Source organism: Sminthopsis crassicaudata, chromosome 2 (genome assembly GCF_048593235.1).
Source record: "Sminthopsis crassicaudata isolate SCR6 chromosome 2, ASM4859323v1, whole genome shotgun sequence".
NCBI lineage: Eukaryota > Metazoa > Chordata > Mammalia > Dasyuromorphia > Dasyuridae > Sminthopsis > Sminthopsis crassicaudata.
The window spans coordinates 384,461,634-384,489,421 of record NC_133618.1 but is presented as its reverse complement, the minus strand read 5'-3'; the positions used below and the strand labels follow the sequence as shown (position 1 = coordinate 384,489,421).

The 27,788-nt window shown below is 35.0% G+C and overlaps 1 protein-coding gene across 2 annotated transcripts in view; it reads right to left on the bottom strand.

Moving 5' to 3' along the window:
* The window catches only part of CLMN (calmin), a 158,145-nt gene that overhangs the window by 12,209 nt on the left and 118,148 nt on the right, over positions 1-27,788 (bottom strand). The window contains exons 4-10 of one of the 2 annotated variants that reach the window (XM_074291380.1): positions 26,297-26,380; positions 22,864-22,956; positions 21,130-21,320; positions 19,570-19,763; positions 19,124-19,206; positions 10,516-12,159; positions 1,166-1,359 (exon numbers count right to left, since the gene is read on the bottom strand). In XM_074291380.1, coding sequence (XP_074147481.1) covers positions 1,166-1,359; positions 10,516-12,159; positions 19,124-19,206; positions 19,570-19,763; positions 21,130-21,320; positions 22,864-22,956; positions 26,297-26,380 — 2,483 coding nt within the window. The remainder of the gene's footprint in view (positions 1-1,165; positions 1,360-10,515; positions 12,160-19,123; positions 19,207-19,569; positions 19,764-21,129; positions 21,321-22,863; positions 22,957-26,296; positions 26,381-27,788) is intronic. The other variant, XR_012486627.1, reaches the window with a different exon arrangement.

Below are 27,788 nucleotides of genomic sequence, written 5' to 3'. Positions count from 1 at the left end.
CTCTAGAATATTCAAAGACAGTCTTAAAGATCATATTCAAAGACAGCTGGATATTAATATCTGTCAAATATATTTTCTTTTTTTTTTTTGAGGCTGGGGTTAAGTGACTTGCCCAGGGTCACACAGCTGGGAAGTGTTAAGTGTCTGAGACCACATTTGAACTCAGGTCCTCCTGAATTCAAGGCTGGTGCTCTATCCACTGCATCACCTAGCTGCCCCTCAAACATATTTTCTTAAACATAAAGATATAAGAATCACCATGAATGTTCATTTTTGGATACAGAAGGCTAGGAGATTATTCAGCATATATGCTATTAAACTATCAGGCTTTGTAGAATTTATATCTGAAAGAGATTTTTGAGATTATTTAAGCAGAGACACTGAAACTTAAGACTGAGGAAGAGCTTCATCCAAAGTCATGCAGATGTATAAATGATAGAGATGGAATATAAAAAGCCTGGGTTTATTTCAGCACTGGGTTTCCACTCCTCTTTCTTATGCTTTCTGAATGATCAAAGGAGATGTTTACAATTCACTTTCCATTGCCTTTTAGTGACATTTAGGCCCATTTAAGGCCTACCAGTGATTGCAAATTGACCAAGTTCTTCTGTTTCCTTCTGTTAATAATTATTTCACTGCTGGTTAATACCTCCATCAGAGGGTAAATACAGCTAAAAAGAGGAGATAAAACTTAAATCTTCCTTTTTTTGCTCATTTTACAGATCTGGTGAAGGACTGGCTAATGAAGCTGAGAATAATACTTATGTTATAATTGTCCACATAAACCTCTGCCTTCCCATTATGGTAGTTATGCCTTATACTTAAATGGTCTTTTACAAGTGCAAAATAATTTCATATTTATTAACTAAAATCACATTTATATAGGGTTTTAAGGTTACTTTCTTTGAAATAACCTAGTGAACCATATGGGAGTTATGCCTGCTTTAAAGATGAGGAAACTGAGGCTCAGAGGAATTATATGACTTGTAAAAGTCATGTAACTAGTGAGTGGCAGTTTTGGGCCTAGAACCCAGGTCTTCTGGCTTAAAAGTCCAGTGCTCCTTCCTTTTGTGCCAGGTTGTGCCCCATCATAAAGTGAGATGCAATTAAGAAAGTCATTTTCAGGTTCTTGAATTTGAGAGAAAACTCTGTTAATACCAAATACCTTGAAATCACTTTGCGATCAATGATTTCTTCTTCTAGATCCTCTGAGAAATGAGCAGCTTTAGCTGCCACAAAGAGCGAACTATCTGATTGGTCCCCATGATTCCATTCTTCAGTCTTCTTATTGCTGCTGGCTTCTTCAGGCAATTTCTCCAGAGAGATATATAGCTTGCCCACATTCTTAAAATCCTGGGACTTAAAAGAAATCAGTATTTTCCACTGAGGTGTGAAATAATATAACTTTGTCACACTTCTGTCTCTTCTGACTAAGTCCAATAGAACTTCCTTCACTGCAGTTTCTTCAATGGGATCTATCGTAAATCTCAACCCTGAGTTCTTTTCTAGATTCCCCCATACTTTCATCTGAACTACCCATCCACCCAACTGTGAGCCAACAATAAAATACAAATAACAACTCAAATTTTTCCAGTGCTGTTCACTATTTACAAATCAAGTTTCTTAAAAATAATTCTGTGATTCAGGTAGCATAAGGATTATTATCACTCTTACAGGAGATACTGAAATCAGCACAATTTACTGAAGGTCACACAATTTGTAAGTATATAATAAGTGCTTATGATTAAGAAATGTTTTTTTGACTCAAAGACCAGTTCATTTCCAGTCCATCATAATTCCCATAATTCTTAAATCTGTATAACACTTTGGAAGTATGATACGGAGGGATAAAATGCAATTCTTGAAGTCAGGAAGACCTTAGCTCAAAAACTGTTTTTAGTATCTACTATATAGTTCTGGGCAAAATAATGTGTTTATTTTTAGCTTCAATTTTCTGTATATATATATATATATATATATATATATATATATATATGTTTAGCACTCATCAATCTGGATGGTGGTATAGACCAAATGAAATAATGTATGTAATATTCTTTGCAAATCTTAAAAATGTTTCAGATTAGTTACTTAGTATTATTCTTAAATTATTGTAATACTCATCATTTAAGCCTCAAACCAAATTGAGAGGAGTACATGGAAACAGAACATTATCCCCTTTTTAACCAATGAAAACACTAAATCTCAGAGTAGTGAAGAGACATTTTTAAGGTTAGATTAATAAGCAGGACTTCTAACTTCCAAGTTCAGAATTTTTCTGACTTTATCCTTTGATTAATGATAAGGTTTTTCATTATACTGCTTGCTTTTAATAAGAACACAATAACAATCAACTCAGATCAACAGTTTATATAATTCACTTACCCCACAAACATTGGTTGATTAAGCACTTACCACTTATAAAGCCTTGCCCCCCCTGGTCTGAGAGATATAAAGAAAAATAAGACATGGTGTGTAATTTCTACTCATTAAAAAGGTTAACTCAAATGATATCTCCTTCAAAAAAATTATCCTTTGTTCTTTCCATTTTGGACCACCTACAATCAAATTTTATTTTGGAGCTCTCTAATGTATTTATCATGTAATATTAGGAATTTGGGGGTTTAAAACAGGAAGAGAACTTGGCACTGATAAGTTACTTTCATTTAACAAATGAAGAAACTGAAGACACCAGAAAGTAAAAGTGATTTTTCTAAGTAGCAGAGTTCAGAATCTAAACTAGGTACTCTGATTTCAGATGTAATGTTTTTTCCACTATGTTTCTTAAGTACATGTATTATTGGTTCAACTCAACAATTATGTCACAAAAATTAAATTAAGAGAGAGAATTCAGGAGGAGGGTGCCAAAAACCATACAGAAATTAAGAAAGCTAAGGACAAAGCAAAGAATATTGCAATTAAGTGATCTTTGATAAGTGGAAAGAGCAGTTTAGTTGACTATTGGTACCAGAAGGCAGAGGACATCTAGGTAGTACAGTGGATAGCATTATGATCTTGGAATCAAAAAAAATTATCTTTATGAGTTCAAATCTAGCCTCAGACACTTATTAGCTATGTGACTAGGAAAGTAATTTTAACACTAGAGTTCCCTTAGTTCCTATTTTGTAAAATTAATTGAAAAAGAAAATAAATGGCAAAAGATACCAGAAGGTAGGTTGAGAAGTAAAAGAAATATTAATATGAAGAAAGTATAGATAATGTTTTCTAAGAGCTTGAATGTGAAAGGGGGAAGAGCTTACTGGATGTTGGGATCAAGTGACAGGTGTTTTTTTTTTTGTTTTTTTTTTTGGTTTGTTTTTTAAATGATAGTAGTTATAGAGAGTAGAGAGATTGACTAAGGGTAAGATAGCTTTCCTAGAGAATCAAAGGAATGAGTTCACAAAGAATGAGATCAAGGGCACAAATAAGAGAACTGGCTTTGGCAAGAGAGATGACAACTCGTTACAAACTAAACCAGAGGAGAGAAGGAGCTACTTGAAGGCAGGGAATAAGTTGTATCTAAACTGTACTTCTTCCCCAGTCTAGCAAGTGCAGGGCACACAATAGGAGGTTAATAATTTTTGTTCATAAGAATGGAATTGAGTTCAAAGAGCTTAAAATACAATAGGGAGTAAAATCATGGAGACTCATTGCCATACCATAATAATGTCTGACGTGTGTCAAGAATAGCACTAACAGTTACACAAAGAAAAAGGGGGGAAAAGAAACCATAAATAGTCGAGTATTCAAAAAATCTGAACTAAACTGGGCTTAATGATAGGCAAATCCCAAGTATAGTGTGATAAGACTTTTGCCTTCAGGGTGTTCTCAGAATATTACATCTTGGACCCTGAAAAGTAGAATTAAATTATATGTGAAAAGGAAATGTCTGCCTTTATATATGGTTCTCCCTCTTCCTCTCACCTTAAGAAAAATAAAATAGCTCTCTTGTGATTTAGAGGAGAGGCAAAGTCTGGAATTATCAATGTTACATATCAGGAATCTCCCTAGAGGGCTGGGAGAACCTGCTGCACAGGTTTGTGCCTGAAAGGACTTTAATGGTCAAACTTAGGGGGGCGAAATGGTCAAAGATATGCACAAAGGCTGGTGAGGAAAAACTGTTCGGAAGAATTTGAAATAATGCCTTCTCCTCTCTCCTTCCAATTTACCAGACAAAAGCTATCTTTTTCTTGAAGGTGAGAAGAATCACAAAGGAAAGAAAATTCTGAGAGCTGGCCTCTGGTTAATAATAGACCACATTTACAGTTTTCTTCATAACTACCCAGCCAGGTAACATTAATCTCTCTCTTATTTTTTTTAAGGAGCAAACTGAGGTTTATCTAGTTACGAAATGTCAAGGCCAGCATCCACACTTTGTGATGCCTCTTTATTAAAGCAAGTGTACAGATCACTGGATTTGGGAGTCAAGAAGATTTGAATTCAAATAGTAGCTTAGTACCGACTGGAGAAATGACTTAATTTACATCTGCATCAGTTTTCCCATTTATGAAACTGAGATAAGAGGAGCAACTATCTTCTAGAGTTTCTGTGAAGTTCAAACGAGAAATATTTGTAAATTTTAAAGTGTTATATAAATGTTGTAACTGTCACTTCTCCAGTTTTCTTTCTCACTTTTTCTTTCTCTTCTCACTTCCTTATTCAGGGAGCACCTAGATTCCAACAGGTACCAGAATAACATTCATGTCAAGAGATTGGATTAAAAGTCAAAGGATGATGGATTTAGAGTTAGAAGGGACCTTAGAGATTAGTCCAATTTGTTCATTTATTACATTAAAAAAAAAGAAAGCCCATTGAAATTAAGCTCAGATGGGCTAAATTAAAAGCCTTTCCCAAAGTCACAGTTCTTTAGTGGCCAAGATGGTTTTTGAACTATTCATTTGGGCTTGGAATATCACCAAATACTTGGGTGCTGTTCATTAAAATTTGTTTTTAATTGCAATCACTTAACTTTCCAGTTTACCCATGCTAATGAATTCCCCACTGTGCTGATAGCCAGTTCCTCTCACCCCCTAGTTTACATATGCATAGTGTAAAGGACTAGGCAGGGGTAAGAGAACAATTATACTTTGTATCTGCATTATACATGTCTGGGTAAAAGCCCCGGCTCTCATAGTTTCCCGTTCCTAGAATGTCTTTTCTCTTCATATGTTGAAATTCTACCTATCCCTTAAGGACCAATTCAAATGTCTCCCCCACCCCACTCCCAAAATGTTCAGGAAGTTCTCAATCTGTAGTACCTTGCCTCCTACCCATACCTCACATGGCATGCAGAGTCTGCATTTTTGTGTACTGATTACCATTTTGGATAATAACTATTTAATCCGTATGAATTAAAATTTCCTTTGAGAGAGAATTTCTAAAAGGCAAGGACTATAATATCTAAAGTTGCACTATGATCTAAATATAGTTAGAGATTATTTTTTTTTTTGTTAAAGTTGAAAACATTTTTGTGTCCATATTTAAACCAGTATTGCAAACCATGAATTGAAGCCAAGTAGACATTCAAGCTTCACATTTTGAGTCCTTCTTCCCTAGTAGATTTTTTTCTCAAATTTTATTGGGCTTTGCTTTAAATGACTAGATAATTTCCTCCAGAATTCCATTTCCCAATTGCTTGTGCATGCATCACTCATATGCTGCAGAAAAGCCCTGCTCAGAATCATTCCTAATCCATCCACTCTTTTGTGGTGCATCTTATTTTGCAAGTCTAGAACAGGGAAAAGATATGGAAGATGAAGTTATTCATTGGTCAACTTCAAAGTATTTTTATTTATGTAGAGTAAAAGGATATCAAGATGGACTCTTCACTTGATATCAAACTTGAATCAGCTTTCACCATGCAGGTCGGGGCTTTTCTTACAATACATAGATGAAATGGGAAATACACAAGTCTTATCATAGCCATTTTAAATAAGGAACATTAAGGTTTAGGAGCATGGGGAGTAGATCATTAGAAGCCATTTTAGAGATGAGGAAAATGAGGCTTGCCTAGGACCACACAGTTAAGTAGTTGAGGAAAAACTTAACCTCAGTTTTTCTTGCCTCCAAGCCCAAGTGCTATCCACTGTGCACACAGAGCACTCTAATGCTTTGGGTTCTTTATCTCATTACTTTTTGGATTTGTTCTCTTCTAGGAAGCCTTTAAGGCCCAAGTCCTTTCACCTTACTCCAAAGTACTCCACATTTTGGGGGTATACTCTGATTCAAAAGCATTCATTCTTAAGCTAAATTCCCACTTCTGCTTTTCTGTTGGACTGGGATATTAGGCTAATGAGCAAAATCCAAGGTCAAGAGTGATATAGATTTGTCAAGCCCCTAGGAATTCCCTCTAAAGATAAGACAGTTCTTTAGACATTTACTTGAACAATGAACCAAATAGTGGAGATATAACATCAGTGAAATGCTGGAGCCAGCTAGAACCAATTCACAAAAGGCAATTGTTAAATTTTCAGTGTGAGCACTTATATTTCAGAAATTGGCAGATGCTATAAATCTTGAATTGATGTATTGTTTTGTTGATTGTCTAAGTGAAGGATATAGAAAGTGAGACAGAAAATCCTAATAATGTATATTAAATTAAAAAGTGTACTGTGGGTATATTTTTCCTGCACAAAAGCATAGTTTTAGACATTTACCGTCATATTTGGAATATGGTAATGTAGAAAGAGCTATGAGAGTTGGGAGAGCTCAAATTTTGAGTCCTTATTCTAATAATTTCTATCTAGGTGACTTTGGCAAGGCAATGTGCCTCTGTGCGTCAGTTTCTTCATCTGGAAAACAAATTCTGATATATAGCTGGATGTTATATTAAAGATCATCTAGCCCAGAGGTATCAAACACATGGCCCACAACATTCCCCAACTGGGAATGAAGGGGAGGAGACAGAAAAAGCAGATTAAAATGTAATTAGGAAAGATTTACCAAAATAAATACAATAAAATGTAATGTTAATATATGGTTTCTAAGTCAAGAGGAACTGCAAGAGATCTTTATGTATGGTTTAGTAGCCCCCATTTCTATGAGTTTCTACTGATCTAGCCCACTCTTACCCCCCAAAAAGTAAGGAAACTTCATCTCAATAGATAAAGTTATTTATCTAAGGTCATATATATATTTTAGTATACATTATATATATATATATATATATATATATATATATATATATATATATATATATATAATAAAAAGCAAAGCTGAAATTGAAACCAAGTCTTCTGACTCCAAATCCAGGGAACTTTTCATTATACCACATTATGAGATAATATCTATTATATCCTTCACACAGTTGTTGTGGGGAAAAAATATTTTGCAAATCAAAAATTGGGAATCATGTCAATAGGAATCATGTTATTATTTGAAAGCTTCAGTATTAGAAATTCGATTGTATATAAGGTTAAAAATTTAAACAAAGGCTCTATTTTGTGACTCTCAAATATAATTTTTGTATATTTCCTATAATAGTTATCCATGTTTGTCTTATTTCCCTACAAGAAGATGAATTCCAAGAGCCAGATAATGAGTCCTTTTCTAAATTATGTATTCCTCTTAGTTGCTCATTCAGCATTCTAAACACAGAAACTTAATACAAATTTTTGTTGATAATAAAACAAATCTATCTTGGGGCCTCAGCCTGGGGTAGAAGGCTTCTAGTAAAAAAGACTTAAGCCAGAAAAAATTATTATCTTGGAGTATTTGAAAGACTATCATGGACCAGAATTGTTCTGTTTCGCTCCGAAGGAGAGAACAAGAATTAATTAATAGAAATCTGGGATAGGGTAGATTTTGGCTCACTGGAAGACAAAGTCTCCTATGAATTAGAACTAAATGAATGGTTCTTCTCCATTGGAGTTCTTTAAGAGGAAGTAGATAACCATTTGTTCGAGCTCTTATAGAGTGAGTCCCTTATTCAAGGACTAGTTGAGAACTTTCCAAATCTAAGGGCCTATGATTCTTTGGCATTTTTAATTATTTTGTTTTGTTATCACTACATTCCCAATATCTTTTCCTGTTTTTGATCTAACCCCGCTTAGGATTTTAGAAACTAAACATAACATATCATTCATTGAGCAATCAATTAACTGAATCTTTATACCTTGTGACTATCTCCAATACAGTCATCTTAAATCATTACTTAGCTTCTTATAGTTTTGTTGATCACCTCTTCAACTTACCTATAGACCTCTTCAGGTCATGGATTACAGCATAACTTAATTTTTTTCAACTGTCACAGTACCTAGGACAGACTAAGTAAGCAGTTAAATATATGTTGGTTCTAAATTTTAGATTAGTGAAGTTCAAATTAATGAGCACATATAGAAAGTAATTACCTTTTGCAAATTCAGAGTATGATCTGTGTGTTGGGCTGAATTTTGATCTTTTGAAGTTGATGGGAAAATGATATGTATTTTGTGTTAAGTTTTTCTTAGGAGGCATAGGGAAGAGTTGAGAGAATTAATGTAGGTAGAACATTATAAGTTTACAATTATGTCAAGAGGTTGCACTTCATTGTTTGAATCTTGCATTACAAAATGAACTAAGGAGATAGATTCAAAGAGTTCAGGTTGTCCAATTTGGGGAGTGTATTGAAGAGAAGAGGGACCCAGAGGAAAGAGATGTTTCTGCCTAGGGGGAAATCAGGATGATCCAGACTAAGTATAAGTATGTTTAATTTCAGCTAAGGAATAGGGTAAAAAGTTTGGATGCTATTCAGGTTAATACTGGGTGGATTCCTTTAATACTTTAATTCATCAAGGATGTGTGAATCTTTTATCGACAGATCATCTTAGTAGGATGGTCTCAGGAGTTGCTGAGACCTAGAACATCACCATAATCAATCTAATGATGATCTTTTTTTGAACTTAAAGTAGTCTTCAGAGAAAACATAAATGTGTGTGCATGATGCACACACACACATACACACACACACATACATACACTATTGCTGGGACTGTGCTTAAGGCATTTCTAACTTGACAGAGTTTAATCCCACTGAAATAGCCTTGGAAATCAAAGATCCCCCCTCAATACTATGATGATGCATTAATGAAGGGCTTTAGTGAAAATTTATTTTATATGAACTTCTAATTATTTTGCCCTAGAATATTATTTTAGAATTTTTATGTTATCTTGTCCTTCAAACCTAGAAATATACTTTTACAGCCTTGAGGAGCAAGAAATGAAAAAGGAGAAATGAAAGACCAGGATACCTAAAAATGGTGGCAGTATTAAGAAGTCCAGATAATTCGGGAGGAAGATCTGAGATACTCAGACTTGAGCTGGGGGATTTAAGGAATAGGTAACAATTTAGAGGGCAATAGTAACAGCTCACATTTCTATAGTAAGACTTTCTAAAGTGCTTTCTGGAAATCATGATGATGCTATGAAGTAGATGGTACAAATACTACTGTCCCCATTTTAAATATGAGGAAATATAGGCTTAAAGAATACAGTGACCTTCCCAGGATCACAAAGTTAGTAAATGGTAGCAACAGGACTCAAAAAAGAGCTTCTGAACTTCATTGTTAACTCTCTTTTGATTATATTACAGGAAACTAAGTGAAAAACAGAAGTTTGAGTCTAATGGCAAAAATCCCTGGATTGACTCTGAAAAGAACTAGTGTTCTGACAAGCTGATTGAGAATTGGTGAGGAGCCCTAAATTCTAGGGCTGATCTACATAAAGTTTGTACTATAAGTAGAAGCATGTATGTGGCTTCTCTTTTAGCCATCCTGGGCCCAGTCAGATATAGTCTCTATATAACATCTCTTCAACCTTCAAAACTTCAGACTTTTAACTCTTCAGCTCCTGTTTCTGAGGAGGTAATGAAAGGAACCAGTCTTTTAGTTAAATGGATGCTCAACAGACTACAGGTAGGAAGTTTTTCTTTTACTTATATACAATTTCAAGGCCCAGGTTAAATCTTTTAGTTGATGCTTAATTAGATAATGGACTCCAAAAACCTTTATCTTTGTAACTTGTCCAATCTCAAAGTCTACCTAATTCTTAACCATCCTTTAGGGGCCAAATCAAATTTCACCTCCTTTTTGAAGTCATCCCTCCCCTCAGCCCTCAGACAAGAAATAATCTCTTCCCATCCTCAGTATTCTAGTATATTATTTCTAGTTCTCTTCTCAAGCTTTCGCATCCTGTCTAGTAATATAATGATGTCTCTCTTTTTAAGTTCCTCCTCACTATTCCCTGACCAGATAGTCAGGTCTGGATTAGCCTGAATAATGAATCCCCCACATTGTTTAAATTTGCACAATAGACCCAATGATCATGTTTCATATAATTACAACTTTAAATATTACAAATATGTGACCATTTTAGGAGATTCATTGTTCACACTAATTAAGACTTAGCTATAAAACTGTATACATACAACTATGTCTTATTCATCTTTATATCTTTCCCACAGGACCCGAGATGCATAGTAGATACTGTTGAATTGAACAAGATTGGGAAGGGTCACTGAAATCCCTATCAAATAAATACCTGAGAGCTGTTCACAGATCCACTATATGAAGGTTCCTTTTCTTTATGTTCCACATGGCCGTTTGCCTCAACAGTTTTTGAAGATGGCTGTGTTTCACTTGGGTGACCAGGAGAATCCATCTTTTGGTCGTCAGCCCTCACTTCAGTCACTGAATAGCTAGGTTTGCTCTTGCAATATTTTTGAGGGTCTTTCTCTTTGGTGTCAAGTTCTTGAGCATCTTCTGTGGATTTCTCCGGAACCATTTCTTCATTCTGAGAGCCATGAGAGTCTTCCACGTAGGCTTCTAGAACAGCGGATAAGGGAACATCGTAATGAGGGTAATAGAAAAGGTCATGGGGAATCACTGAGACTTTTGAAGAAGGTGGAGAGAGCTTAAAGTCAAGACTATCTTCACTTTGACTGCCAAGAGTTTCAAGACTGATGCTGCTACTAAGTGGGGTAGAGATCTCATCATCCAGATCATCCTGACTTTCAAGGTGATCTTCAGGTGTAGTATTTTCCTCTTGATCAAAGTGGACAGACTTCTGTTTTGCCTTTTCACAACTATCTAGTTCAGTCATTAAATGTTTTTCTTGTAGGTTCCAAATGTAATTATAGATATCCTTGTCAGGGGAAGCTAGGGACAAATGATCACTGGGATCAATCATGTTTCCATTAGAGCTGTGCATGTCAGTGTCAGATTTGTCTGTAGTTGAATCTTTCATTTTACGACGACATTTAGATGCTTTTTTGGTCAACTGTTCCACATTTGCCTCCGAAATTTTATCAGAAGCATTTTTCTCACTAGGGGAAGAGGTTTTGTCATGGAGGATTTGGCTGACCTCAGTCAAGCCTTTTATTTCAGTGCTTTGTTTAAGAGTCTTCAATGTCATCTCTTCAAACTTTGCAGCTTCATCTAGAGTCTCTTGAATCAGTTTTTGATCTTTGACTTCCAGTGAATGAGGGCTAATATCCTCTTTGTTTGTTTTGACATTTTCCCTTTCAGTAGTCCCTGGTAACACCTCTGAAGCTGAAAAAACAGTATTTTTTTTATGTGTCAAAGGATAGTCATCCAGGATTTTGTTGAGAGCTGAGCCCAAAGTTTTCATACGTCCTTCTTTGGCTTTTGTTTTATTACTTATTCCAGATGATGATACAGAAGCATCCTGTTTCAATGGCTCATTAATCTTCCCTGAGTCTCTTTTAAAGGAAATGTCTTTACTGCATGAAGCATCTCTAGATATGTCTGACTCAAAATGGACTGTTTTCTTAATTGGCAGAGAGTCAGGCCTGTGGCCAGCCTTTTTAGGTAGTAAAATAGATGGCTCTGATACTGATTCATTAATGTCACTTGGCTTATTTAAGCCTCCTGGAAATGCCTGCTCAGCAATATGGGATAGCTGGTTCTTTGGGCTATCAGGACGCCGATGGCCAGAAGATTCACTGGGACATTCACTTGGGATCAATTCCTTTCCCACTTCTGAGGCATCTGAGACAAATATTATTGGAGGAGGTGGTTGGCTGGTTTCACAGTTAATGGTATATGTATGTTCTCCCTTTTCAGGGAGAAGGAGAATCTTGCTCTCTTGTTCAGTAGGAGTTTCTTTGATACGGACGAAGGTAGATTCAATAGGAATCTCTTTATCGGGATCAGTGAAATCTTCCTGCAAACAATTATGGGATACTATGAAGGATGCTTTATAGTTGATATAAAACATAAGAGTATTAGAGCAGAAAGGGCCCTTATGCATTATTAATTCTTGCCCTTCTCCCATCTCCCCCTCACTTTTAAAGAAGAAACTATTCAAGTGCAGAGAGATTATATGTGGAAGAATTTAGAGCAAGGAGAGACCTTAAAGTTCTATTTTAAAGTCTTTACTCTGTAGATGACAAGACTGAAAAGAGACTTGTACAAATTAATATATATGGCAAATGATCAAGCCAAGATTTGAAGGCAGGTCCCCTTTATAATTAAATGTCTGAATCCAGTGTTCTTTCCATGACTCATGGAATCACAGAAATGTCAGAGCTGGAAGATATCTTAATTGTTACATAGTCTAATCCTTTCATAATGTTAATTTTAAAAAAACCAGATTTGGAGAGAATTCAAATGACTCTACTTCTTTCAAAGTTCCTTTTCTCATCTACAGAATAAAGACTTTAAAGCTCCTCTTTCTCATCATTCAATCAATAATGCATTTATTAAGCTCCCTATTATATACTAGGCACTGAGCTCCTTACCTAAACTTATCTGAATTCCTTAATTGGACATTTAATGTCTTCCCTAATCTATTACTATTTGCTTTTTCATTTCAAGTTATTATACAAACCTCCCCCTTACTTGACTCTCCTGTACTATAACTATATTGTACCATAACTATGAATTCATATGTCAAGCTTATAACAGACAAATAATCTTCTTCCACTTTGTCCTCTCTTCTAAATTAGCTTTCAGGACTAATTCCTGAAATTTAGGATTCAGTCAGAACTAAATTTTCTATCTCCCTAAAACAGTTTACATGTTCCCTTATCATTTAGTTGTAAGCTATAAACAAAATATATACATAACCTGGCATTTGTTGGCCTGTAGGACTTTATAAATCTAAGTTGAAAGTAATATAACAAACTCACAACTAACAGAAAAGAAGGATGAGCAATATGGGGAGCTGGGTAGAAGGGATCACTAGATTAGTCCTTTCTTTGGAAGCCATGGAGCTGCATATCACTGGCACTGTGGCTCAACTTGAGCTGTGATGGCAGCACAAGATCAGTACGGACCCTCTATCAAGCTCTTATATATCATGTGTCCCATTCCCTCAAGGAGTTCTCTTCCTTATCTTCTACCTTCTTTCTACTTGTTTGGCTTCTCATGTTTCTTGTTCCTTTCTAAATTCTACCTACAAATCAGTTTTCAAATGTTTGTGCGTGCTGGAGACAGAGGAAGAGGAAGAGCTTGGGAGTTAAGGTCAGCCCACTCTTCCAGAGCAACAGGGTATTTTATCTCAAGTATTCTGTCCCTCTTTTTTTGGGAATGGCTGCCAAGCCAGGGCTACATGTTTTAGTTATTATTGGATGAGTCACATGTCCCATTTCTTCCTATATACCCCAAATTAAACTGTAAGCTTCCATGAGAACAATAACTAAAACTTTCTGTCTTCCTCATGGTTTCATACAGCATTTCCTACATTGTAAGGAGTTAATGCTTGTTGGTTGTACTGAATATTTCAAAAAGTTCTCAGTTAATGAAAATCTTATGATTATTTTGAAGAGGCTGCAAAATCTGAGGTTCAGAGAGAAACTACCAGATAGTGATTGTAATTTTTTTAAATTTGAGCTCCAATTTTCCCTTACTAAGTTGTGGTTTCTTGTTCTTTAAAAAAGCAAGGCACTCCTTTCTAAATCTGTACTTCCAGGTCAGTCTGGTCACAGGATAATGAAGTGTAAGATTTGCTGAATCCTGGTTATAGCCTTCAATGACACAACTTCCAAAACTTTAAAGAAATGAGTGTCTCAAATATCGTGATTTTATTGCTAAATTCAATGATGGACTTTTCTTGGCCCTCATTTCCTTCAAACTTGCTATATCTTTTGATTTAAGGACCTACTTCACAGATTTGTTGTGAAGATCAAATGAAATATAAAGTGCACTTTGCTAACCTTAAAGTTCTACATAAATGCTAGCTTTTATTATTGACTACTGATTGCTTCTGGATTCTTTCTTTTCCCTAGTTTCAGTTACAATTACTCCTCAGTCTCTTGTGCTGATTCACCATCCATCTTGTTCTCAAACTGGGAGCACACCCCAAATTTTATCTTAGGTCCTCTTTTATTTTTCCACAATACTTTCTCCTTTGGTGTTCTCATTTATTCCTAAAGAGCTCAAGAATTACTTTTATATACAAGACTCCTAAAATCTAAATATTCAGACTTAATTTCTCCTTTGAACTGCAGTTTGGCACCAAAATTTCCTGCTGGTCTTTTCCACATAGATGTTTCATTGACATCAAACTCAAATTGTCCCAAATAACTCATATTTAACTTCCAAATACCTCCATTTTTATTGATAGAGACAGCATGTCACTGTGGATAGAACACTGGAAACTGGACTCAAAAAGGCATGTGTTTAAATCTTTATGTTTATTAGTTAAATGACCTTTAATCTTTCTTAGCTTGTCTCTTCTAATATAAAATAGGAGTAGTAATACTTAAAGCATTTTCCACATGGGGTTTTTGGAAAGAGGAATTGAAAGTGCTTTGTGCATGTAAAGTACAATACAAATCAGTTATTAGTTATTATTATTATATATTATATTATTATACATATATATTATATATTATAGTTATTATTATTACACAATGAAAGGTTGTATGGCAGTGGCTAGAAAGCTGAAGTCAAAAGGACCTGCATATGTCACATACTAGCTCTATAATCTTGGGCAGGTAACTTTACAGTTCTTTAGACAACTCTTATAAACTGCAAGAGAGGGTATCAATGTACCATGGTATCTTGGTCCCTTCACTGTCTTATGTTAGATATGTGAGTACCTATTGAATTACATCCCCCAATCCAAACATATGCCAGGTAAAATATATTAGCATGAGGGCTTTATTATTTTATCTTTGCATCTAAAACATATGGCTCATTGCCTTATAAGTGATTAAGACATACTGGTCAAGTTGAATTTTGTGAATTAAAGCTGAGCTGATGATTTTAGAAGTTGGTGATTATGCCATTAAGGTTGTATTTCAACATACAGAACAGATATTGTATGTTTCTGGGAAAGAGAGGTTCATTAATAACAACATTATTTATATAGCACTTTAAGGTTTTGCAAAATACTTTACAAATGATATCTCATTTTATCCTTATAACAAACTTGGGAGGTAAATGAGGAAACTGAGGTAACATACAGCTAGTAAATATGTAAGGCTTGACTTGAATTCAAGAGCTTCCTGACTCTTAAATACAACATTCTATCAAGGATGCCATGTAGCTGCTTCAATAAATACCTTCCTATTTAAACTAGTCAGCACTTACTTATCAAGACTAGTTACTTATTTTCACATGGCAACTGTAGTAAGAACAATCTGTCATGTAGGCAAGTCTAAAATTTCCCTTAAAATACTGAAATAGTCTTTGAGATTTAATTGGCACAAGAGGACTAAATCTTGGACTATTGATGAAACTTCCTGATGAGCAGAGGACGAAAATTAAGGCTATGAAGAAGTCAACTTCTCTTCCCTCAGATTTCTGGCCAACTGACCAGGAAGACCAGAATGGAGACAGCAAAGCTATGCAAAACTGCTTTTTTCTTTATTGACTATTACTTTCCTTGCGTCCTTTTGTTTACAGTAATGTGGTTTATAAATCTCTCAGTCTGTTCTAATTTCAAACCTGTATAACCAGACTAGCCTGAGTCAGGCTTGGCCTATGACACTTGGTGTAAAACCATGATGGCTACCTCAAGATCCCACCACAGTACAGGTAAGTAAGCCTTTGGTGATGTCCACACTACATGTACTGCTAGCCCCATATTGTGAGTCATACTAGGGCCATTCAAGAGTAAACTCCCAACAGGGGGTCAGCAACTAGAGACACATGAATGTGCTCTTTAAGAAATGTGACTAAAGACTGTGTTTTCAAGATGGTAAATGCTTTAAATTGTTGTTGGTTGAATTTGCATAATTTTTGTATTAAAAATGACAATGATCTCCAGACCCACCAGCTGTGGTAGTGCAGGGAATTCCCTAAAGAGTAGAATTTTGAAACTGTCCAGAAACTGAGTGGCTGAAGGAACTGCTTGAGCATTTTTATGTGCCATCTGGGAGGCCATTGGGAACTGTAGCAGGTGTGCTTTGTTTGAAATTTGGTGCTTTTGAAAATAGAGTGCTTAATTCTCCATTGGAACCTAGAGACCTTCCAGAATTGGGATTAAGGACAAATGACCAAATGTACCCCGGGTTATTTATTGAGGATTTGGGAGTGAGGGATGGGGATGGGGATGGGGGAAATAGCATCAATTTTAAAAGCTTTAAAGGACAGGTACTGCTCTCACTACAGTGAACTATAACTTTCATTCTCTCTGGGATTTCCAGAGATGGACAGATGAGGAACTCTTAGGGAATAGGGTCCAATGTAGGCCCCAGCTTAGAAGCAGCAGCAACAGTGCTTATGGCAACTCCTACAGCTGTGTTTTAGTGTGGGAGTAGGGAGAATGCAATCCTTGACACTGAACATGGAGAGGATTGAGGAAACTGTGGCAGCTCCAAGACTTCAGCACTGGTAGCTGTTAGTTGTGCTGAGGCCTGTGGTCCAGCCCCCAGCAAGTAGTAATGCCTAGAAGAGCATTTGGCACAGCACACTTAGGCAATGGCCAGGCCTGTGGCAATGCTCAAGTCCTAGAGAAGGAGAGCAAGGATCACCCAGGCCCTGGCACAGGAAGGTAGGATTTGGCCCCAACAGAGTGGGAAGCTGGGACCAGGGGCAGTGGCTGCAAGCATGGACAGGATGAAGGGCCCATTCAAACAGGCACTGCCCAGGACAATAAAGGCTCAGTGTAGTCTTTGCTGACTTTATCTGGGACCCATAGGAACCTGCCACGTGACCCTCATTTCCATATTACTGTAGTGCACAATAGCATCCTCCCATTTCTTCAGGCTCACAACAGAGGCATCATCCTTACCTCTCCACTATTTCTCCCCTCCCACATCTTCTAGTTGCCAAGACTCAGAAGCCAGAGTGATTTTCCTGAAATACAATCTGACCTCTCCCCACACCTCTAGTCAACACATTTAAGTAGTTTCCTATCACCTCCAGGATCACATACAAAATCCTCTGTTCAGCAATCAAATCCCTCCATGACATAGCCTTGCTCTCCCAAACGCATATTCTTCAATCCAATAATACTAATATTCTTGTTGTTCCACAAACAAGATTCTCTGTCTCTTGGCTTTGGCCATTTTCTCTGGCTGTCTGCTTTGTATAGAAAGGTCTCCCTCCTTATTTCCATCTGATAATGGCTTCCTTTAAGTCCCAACTAAAATCCCATCTTCTACAGGAAACATTTTAGTACCTTCATTCTCTGAATCGTTTCCTTTTTATTCTGTATATAGCTTATTTGTACATATTTTCTTGTCTTCCCCATTAGATTATTAGCTCCTTGAAGAAAGGGACTATCTTTTGCATCTTTTTATATCCCCAGTGCTTAGTGCAATGCTTGGCATATAATGGGCACTTAATAAATGTTTATTGATTGACTTCCAATTCTGAATTCATTCTCTTTAGCAATTACTCTAAAAAATTAGACAATTCCTGCTGCTGAATCAAAATTTTTCTCTCTATAACTTCAATAATAATTAGAGATTTGTTTTTTGGGAACTAGCAAAATCAATCTTGGTCCTTCAGCTACTGAACAGAAGAGCTCATGTCTTCCCTCAGCCTATTCTTCTCCAGACTTAATATGAAGGTCTTTTTTCAACTCAATTGGTCTACATTTAATGCCTGTCTGGTCATTTGCTCCATGGTAAGTTTTGAAGGATCTGATGAATTTTGACTATATCTGTGACAATGGTAATTCTAATCCGTGGTTTACCTTCCATCTTGAGCAGAATAGTGACTAATAAAAAGATTTCAAGGGGGCATGTCTTTTCTAATTTCATAAGATTTAGTTCTACATAGACCCCTAGAATTTAGCTATCCAATGCTTTCTTAATAAAAGAGAGAAAGGTGAAATGATTTGATTGCAAGTCACACAAGTAATTTGTAATAAGCCAGGATTCTAATCGAGATCTTCCCAGTTCGCTGTCTATTGGGGTAGACTTTTTTTAAACAGACTTTAAATCTTCTTGATTAAATATGAATATAAAGGGTCTGGCTCAATTTTTACTTCAGCTTGAAGTAAACAAGACAGCTGTGGCTTATTCTCCAAGTGAGCAGCTGTCTTGTAATTTTCAATGGATTTCAGTAAAATGTGATATGCAGCTTGTAGTTACTAATACAGGATTTCACAGAATGAATGAACACGCCTGGATTCTGTAAACTGCTTTTTTTGGTCTTACTTTTTTTAGATGTGAAAAATGTAGTAAGTGATATTTGATAGCAGAAAGGGAGATTGAACCTTGGCAGGGCAATTATGTGTAGACTTAGTTGAAACTTCTGACTATGAATTTATCGGTTACATGTTTCAGAGTATAGCTCAAAGTCAGCTTTACCAGTGATTAACTCTGAAATATTAAATTAGGACTGAAAGGAAAGAGGGAAAAGAAAAATGAGAATAAAAAGAAAAAAGAATTTTAAAAAAAGAAATTGAAAGAAAAGAAGTTGAAGAAAGGGAAAAGGAAGAAAAAAGAGAACAAAATAAAGAATAAACGAGAAAAAAGAAGGAAAAATAAACAATTCACATTTTTATAGGTTTACAAAAGTTTTTTTTTTTTTCAAAAACCCTCAGGTAAATGCTGATATTATTTTCTGAGTTTCAGAGAAATGACATGACTTTTCTAAGGTCACAATTAATTACAGGAGCTGGAATTTGAACACAGGTCTCTCCTGACTCTAAGTTCAAAACTTAGGAAGAAAGGAATTTTGAAAGGCAGGCAAAGAAGCCAAGAAAAGGAAAAAAAAATACATACTCCTTCTAATTCGGGGAAATGCTCTAGGAACTGTGCCACATATGTCACGATCGACTGTTCATCTGGTGATTCAACCATTATATCTGTTAAGAAATGCACACATATTTAGCATGGTAAGCAAACAAAAATTAAAATAAACTCAGATAATCAGAGATAGGAAGGGCCTTAAGCATCTACTAGTGCAAGTTCCTCAACTTAGATGCAGATTCATTAGAACATTGATTGAGAGCTGGGAAGGAATTTAAGAAATCATCTAACCCAATGTTCTCATTTTACAGGTGAGAAAAGGTTGCTTTGAGAGATTAATTTCAAATTTTAAATACAGACTTTTAGCAGCAGTTTTGGAATTTACCTTTAAGCATTACCTCTGAAGTGAACACCACAAAGCTTACTTATTATGCTTTCTCAGTCCCCATCCATTAATTGTTTGTTTTTAACACTCCTACCTTCTGGCTCCAGAAGTCTAGGTATGTGAAGTTTATCATGTGCTAAGCTAAAGGCTTTCTCCAGGTTCTCCCGGGCAGGAGTCTCCAAGGCTTGTTTTATGTCAACCAAGCTGGGATCAATGGCCTTTATTATGGCGAGAAAAGCAAGACCACTTCTCCAGCTGCCTGCAAAGTCCTGTACGGCCACTCCATATCTAAACAATAACAATAGAAAGAAATATGGTTAGAAAGCAATGGATACATCATTGTTTGAGCTGCTGTCAACTTAACCCACCTCACCTTTGAATAGAAAGTGTTTGAACTTTATGTCCTAACATGACAACATCCTTCCACATTAGACTGTCTAAAATATTAGCATTTCTATTTTGTTCAATCATTTTGTGGAGTAAAAAGCCCTAGTCAGGAGGCCTAGGTTTTGAGTGTCAGATCTAACAGTTATTATGTTTGTGGACAAGTCATTTCACTTTTTTGGGCCTTTCCCATTTATAAGATGGGGATGGCAAAACTGACATGATACACCTCAAAGGGTAATGAAGTAAGTATAAGGATTTTTTGTTTTTGTGTTTTTTGTTATTGCCTTTTTTTTTTTTTTTTTTTTTTTTTTTACTTTGAGATTAGGTCTTCCTATCTCACCCAGACAATAGCCCACAGAACTTATCATTTTCTTCATACTGGCACAGAAACTTTGCCTTCTTCCCTTTACAACTTGGATCATTATGTCTCCTCTTAGGTACTATGTTGTGGCACACTGTTCTCAAGGGCTCAACCATTATTAGACCCAATCAGCTCAAAACTTCTGAAACTAAAGTGATCTACTAGCCCCAACCTTGCCCAGTTACAGGGATTATGGACACACATCAATATACCTGGCTTCTGAGTTTCAAAATGTCACAGACACAGAAGCCAAATAAACTCCAATTCTAAATTTTTAGGTATGCAAATGAGCATATTTCATGAAGTGGACTGTACTTACTGAAACTGCCTCCTTATGAGTCTCTGTATCTATACTTTCTTTTGATTCTAATCTATTCTTTCCAAGTTTCTAAAGTTATCTTCCTTATGTATAAATCTGGTCATGTAATTCCTCCATTCAAAAATTATAAGTTGCTTAACTTCACTGATAGAATAACTTTGATTCTCATGCATTTAAAATACCAAATACAGAATGTTTGGGATGGGATTGATCTTAAGATCAGAAAAACAGAAGGGTAGTGGTAGGAAATGCCTTAGAGATCACTGAATCAAAACCCCTCATATTTTATAGATGTGGAAAATTAATTTTTAAGAGTTTGATGGGACTAAGGCTAGTGAAGGAAAAAGAAGCTGATCTGTGTACTGTGGTATGACAAAAAAGTAAAGACTCTGAAGACCAAGAACAGATTAAAAATGAGCACATCCCAAGGATCTTTTATTCCTTTTTTCCTTGATTAACAGGGATAATTTTTCTTCTAGAGCTTCTGTCCAGGCTGAAAGTGTGAAGCTGAGCTTTAGCTTGTAAAATCAGATAAAAAGCAAAGAACTTAAGAGTATAGTAAGGGGGCCACAAAGAAGGGAACTTACTTTCTTGTTCTTCTTTGGACCCAGTTTAAAAGGGTCCTGATGGCCTTTCTCTGATCCTTCACTGTCAGAGCCACGATGTTTTCTCCTTTGGGAGTCATTGGCAGGGATGAATCTGAGTCAGGGCCTGGAGTGCCAGAGGACAAGCTGGAAGATGAGGAATTCCTATTGAGATTGCCTGTGAGTTCCTTAATCTGAAGGAAGAAAAAAAATTTCAGAATGAGTCTTATATCATCCCACAGAAATTCCACTTTTAGGACCAATGTCCTTATTTCTCTAAGTGCTTTAAAGCCATTTAAAACAATTTTGGGAGATGGGAAATATGGTGAGTGACATTTTAGGGTAGTGGTAAGAGCAACTGCCTTGGAATCAGAAACTTGGTATGGTTGAATCCTGGTTCTATGATCAGTAATACCCAATAGGAACCTGAGAAATAACATTAACAATAATAAAAATGACTTAAAAAGGGAACTTAGAAACCCTTCTTTGGGAGTTTATGATAATCAATACAAATTAAGGACCTATTATATGAAGGACACTGTGAAGGGTTCTTACAAATGTCCTTTAGGACATTTATCCAGTCCTGTGACTCAAGAGAATAATATTTGTATTAAGAACACACAGAGCTGTTGTTAAGGTAGTTCTTTGTAAACTTCAAGGTATTATATAAATGTGAATTATTAAGTATATAATTGGCTTCATCTTAATAATGATAGTGCTCAATGGTTAAAATCATACACATAAAATATATTTAACCAGAGGAAACTCCTTTACAGAATCAACACCGACTTTATGGCTGGTCTTTTTACATTAGGCTACTATGTTTAGTTTCACTTTACCTGGAGAAGATGAGACTTTGAGAGAGGATTGAAGGATGATAGGAGGTTCTGGAGTTAATAGTCAATTAAGAAATTCTTTGTTTAACTTTTTTGTGTAGATAATTAAAGGATAAAGCATCAATTCTACTTCTAAAATGACAAGTTTTTCCAATAAATATGTGACTTGTAATAGTACCTCATTCTGGGAAATAACTTTTAGTAGAACTTTTTTATAAATATCAAACTCTTCCAGCCATTGTAGTCTTCTCAGAATTTACAGATCTCACATTTTCTGTTTTATAAAATCTAAATTTCCAAGATACAGACCAGATTACATTAGGAGAATAAGGTTTTACATTCTCTATGTCACTGCCATGAGTAATTGACATTACTTAAATTGTGGTCTGAATCTGTTTAGTATAGACAATTTAAGAACGTTCTTTTAAATTATGAATAATTCCAGAGAAAAATTCAGCACTTCAAAGTTTGATATTTTTCCTGAAAGGCTTATTTTCCCAACTTCCTTTACATATTTTCAAAAGGAATATGAGGCTCTCTAGAATTAGTTTGTTTTTTTTTACCCTTAAAAAACAAACAAGCAAAAAACAAAACAAAACAAAACAAAAACCCAAATACAACCTAATTTATTTCTTTAGGTTAAATTGGACTGGTGCGGTATTCTAGTAACCTTTATTATTCACTTCCAGTGATTTGTGATTCTCTGCTCTTTGTGAGTATTCATCTCCATCAGCACAGATGGTATTTTCTTTACAGCAAATATTCCCTGAACTCAGCTTTTAAATAAACTAGACTTGTGTTATTCTTTGTTAGTAAACAGAAGAATTCACAATCTGTCAGAAATGAAATTTTGTTGTTTTTTTTTTTACAATCTCCAATTAATGAAAACAAATGATTTTACCTGAAAAAAGAGGATTATATTCCATATCAATCCAAGAACCAAAGAAGAGTTTCCATCTGCTATTTCAGCTGCATCAATGCTAACCAGTTTTACCTAGAAGAAAGGGAAGAATGAGATTAAAGAAATTAGCAATTTTGATTACATTTGTGTTGAATACAATTGTGGAATGTGCTTCTTCCAATCAGTTCAGTGCTATACAAGAATCCCCAGGGGCATCTAACATGCCAAACTGATGTTATATTTCAGTACTTAATTCTCATGGAGACCAGATGAGTACTAAAGGGAGGTGGTATGCCTTGTACTCCAAGAGATAGGAACTGCACCTGAGATTTCACTGTAAAAAATCTCAGCATCTTGTACATAATGTATGTAATTTAAGAGTTGCCTCAAGAACTCTAAGGTTGAATGGTTTATCTAGAATCATACATGCTAATATGTATCAGAGGTGTGGTTGAATGGTTTTTTTAGAATCATACAAGCTAATATATATCAGGTAGGCCTTGAACCCAAATTTTTTAGATTTCCAGGTTAGCTCTTAGTTTACTATGCTATATTACCCTCCATTATAAAACAAAACAAAACAAAAACTCACCATTAAATTAACATAAGCAACACCTAATAATTTAATATTATGTTAACTAACATTTAATGTTTGGCTTCTGGTAGGAAGAGGTTGGTGGAAGAGTAGGGGGAAAAAGAATTAAGAAGGAAATTATGGGAGTAATTTGTATAGGTTGGATTTGAATCAGTGAAGTAGGTCAAAGGTTGAATTTAGAGTAGAAATTTTGGAAGAAATTGAAGAAAATTTGAAAAGAACAATTGCTAGGCCCAGATTATACTGCTATATTGAAAGAAAAGAGTCAAATACAATTGAGGACAATCAAAGATGATTAGGAAGTAAAAACTGAAAAAGACTCAAGAAAGAAAAGAAGGTAATAGGCAAGATGAAGCAAGGTAAACAAGAAAAAGTTAGGAAAATTTGCAGGGCAAAATAAATCGAAAAGAGTGAATAGGCAGATCAAACTGATAAGATATATCTCAAACTGATTATATCTGTAAGGCTCAGGGGAATGGCTTATATATAAATTCAAAGGGAGGTTTAGAGACAGAATCACAACTCTTCAAATTTAGACTTCAGGACCATCTACTTAATTCAATCTAATCCTGAATTTAAGAACCTCCTCTTAGAATAAACTCCAAAAGTGGTTCATGGGATCATAAATTTAGAATTGTTGGAGATCTCTAGCCCATTCCTTTCATTTTACAGATGAGGAAACTGAGGCTGAGAGTGTCATCCAAAGTCATAGAAGTGGTAAGTGACAGAGCTGATTCTACATTAGTTTTCTGCCTTATAGATTCCTCTGACTCTAAATCTCTTTTCCTGCAATACTATGCTGTACCTCCCATTTCTATAACATCTTACAATTCATTCCATTCCTTAAAACAGTTCTGAGAGTCCATGAGTATAAATATTATTATCCCCAATTTCCTGAAGAAGCAACTAGAGCTTGAAGAGATAAACCAAAAAGCATTTATCTGTTATATAATAGTCACAGTACACTTGGAATACAAATAGAAAAGCAGGAGATTGTTTGCCTTTAAGGAGTCAACGTTCTACTAAATTTTAACGTTGTAGACACAAATGATTACTGAATTAGATTATATACAGAATTGAGGTTAAATAGATCAGATTTTCAATGTACATGTGGGTATACAGTGCATTTACAGGGGTGACAAGGAAAAGCACAATTTAGAAATAACAAGTGGACCAAAAAAAGTTATATTATTGCATAAGAATATATTGCAATTATGTGAGGCAAAGTATGCTGACAATTATAAAATATTTTATATATTTTTTTCTGTTTGGTATTTTCAATATCCTTAATGAAGCAAAAGGTAGGTCATACTTTCATACCTGTGTATTTCATGAAGTTATCCTAAGGACCAAATATAGTAATATGGATAAATGTTAAAGCACCAAATAAATGTTTTTATTAACTATTTCATTGAATGTGACTTTTCCTCGATAACTAATGCTACCCTCAAAGCTCCATTCATCATCATGTTAAAACTCCCCATTGGTTTTTTTGCTGTGTTTTCATCTGATCTCTTTTCACCTCTCTCCTCTTTATTTCCAAATAAAAACTTAGCTGTTTAAGAGTTATAATTAATAATAGTTATCATTTATATACTAACATCTACTGCTGAGAATAAGGAAGTGGAACAGTTCTAAAAAGAACTTAAATGTGCATGTTAATGTTTTAGTAGTTTTCAATGCAAAAGTGATGAGATAATGATAAAATATATATTAGGAAATTGACTCAAGATGAAGAAATAAAAAATTTTGTAACAATATACAATTCACATCTGTGTATATCCTGTGTATCATGAACACTTCTAAAAAGTAATTTTTATTAAAGTTCTTTTTAGGAAATTACTGTCATTTTCTAACGACTATCTCTTCTACCCCACACTTGCCCTTATAACAAAAGTACAGTACAAGTTAGCAAAATAATTCAATTCTTTGGAAACTGGTTATATATGACAACACACATCTCATTCTACATCTAAGATCAATATCTCTACAACATTCTGAAGTCCCAAGTGGTCAATATATTAATCAAAGTACTATTGTACTTCAGAATTGTTTTTTTTTATTACGTTATTTTAGCCAATATATAAACCATTCTATTGAATTTGTTTACTGCATTCAATACCAGTTCATAAAAGTCTTCCTAAATTTCCCTAAGTTTTTCATGTCAATAATTTGTTACTGAATTCTAAAATTTCATTCATTTGTATGCCATCATTTGTTCAATCATTTTTCCCAACAGATGGTGACATTTTATTTCTAGTTCTTTGTTACCACAAAACATGAGTTTTTGCACTCATTGTACCCACTTCCACAACTCTGCCACAATGACTGCAGAAGGGTAAAAGAATCACATAATACTTATTTTGAATTTTTCTTCATTTCATAGGTGGTTATTGACCAAAAACTCATAAGCTACTTGTCAGCTTATTTTTGATTAGCTTTTTGATATTTAACTTAGGTTGTTCATTGGCAACCAGCCAATCTGTCATTGGGATAATATTTTCCATTATAAAATGGAAGAGTATGCCTGATAACAGTTTTAAATGGCAAATAATTTGAAAGAGAACTTTAACAATAAAGTAAAAAAAAAAGATTGAATAATAAAATGTTAGGTTTGAAAGAGAGTTCTTATTTGAATGTATGTGAAAAGTTTAGGTAATATTCTGCAAATCAATGAGATTCTACATTGATTTTAAGTATTCAAAAAATGAAGCATCATTATTACTGAAGATTCCTGTCATACCCTTCTCTTGGAGTTTTCTAAAAGCTGTAAAATACATTTCTTTCCTTTTGAAATTGTATAAACAGAGACTGACACCAAACACAACAAATACTTACATTGCTATCCTCCAAAAACTTAAGTGCTTTTGCTATGTTGTTCAACCGAAAAATACGATGGGATGAGGATTTATATTCATGCAGCTATAAAACAAAACATAGTTTATTTAAAGTGGTAAAGTTTTTTAAAAACGGTTTCACTTTAGTTTAAAGTGAAGATCTGGGGCTCATATGTATTGATCTGAATCATAATCACAGATAATTAGAACTAAATGGAACTACTAAAATTATTTAATCTAACATCCTGATTCACAGGCAAAGAGATTAAACTCTAGAGAGAATAAGTAATTTGCCCAAAGGGAGTTAGTGACAAAGCCAGGACTAAAACCCAACCCAGGAGTTTTCACTTCCAGGACAGAATTCTTTTCACTACACCATGAAAAAGAGAGTACTTGTGTGTTTCAGAATAAAGTGGTATCAGTGCTTAAGGTCAAAAGTCAAAGTAACCACAATGGGGTCTGTTTAATTCATCACAAGTGAGGGGAAAAATGAGTTAAGGAATAATAAATTGGTTTCAATTTTTAGTTCACATTGCTTCTAGTTTTTTAACATATCTCATCTGCTGAGAACCATGTCTAAGATTTTTTTATTGCTTGTATTGATGCCTTATGTCATGGCACGAATGATCAACTATATGAATTACCAGGCAATTTCTAAATCATCAGACAAGTTCTTTCCTGATGGCAACGGAAATTTCTGTTTTTGAGCCAAGAAATTTGTACACTGCTATGTGAGGAGGGAGAAAATGTGCTTGTAGGAGCAGATTGATATCTGGAAATGTTAATTTTACATATTGGAAGGAACTATATAAGAGGGCCAAGAATGGAATTCAAATTTCCTTAAAAAAAGTGAACCCATGGTAACCAAAGTTATTTACTAATTAAACACGTTTTTCATGGTCTTTTCTAGCAGATTGGCTACTACAGATATATTATAGTTATATAACATATTTTAAAAATTAGTAGCAGCCAGGGAGTCAGATTAAGATTTGTTTTTATCCTGGGCAGGTCAAAATATAGAATGTTAAGAGCGGAAAAAAGCTCTGCAATAACAGATTCACAGAATATTAGGGCTGGAGGGAACTCAGAATCCAAAAAAATTAAATGTCAGAATTAGAAGGAATCTGTATCAAATAATATAAAGCTGATGTAAAGGTCATTTAGCTGTAGCCCTGTCACATTATTTTTCAGATGTGGAAACCGAACTCTTTTTTTTTTTTATGTTTCCCAAAGCCCTCCACATAGTTCTGCATATAATAAAGGAACTTATTGGTTGGCACCAGTGGTAGGTCCTGAGCCAGCGACGGGCTGTTATGTGATCCTGTCCCACCATCTCTTTAATTCTCAATTTTTTCCATAATAAGAATTTACATTGAGGGATAATTTTGTTGTTGATAATAATCTCATTTGGAAAGTTTTTTTCCCTATCACACCACTACAGATCATGCTTGGATTCAAAGTATCAGGAACTGATGTTTATATAGTCCTTTATT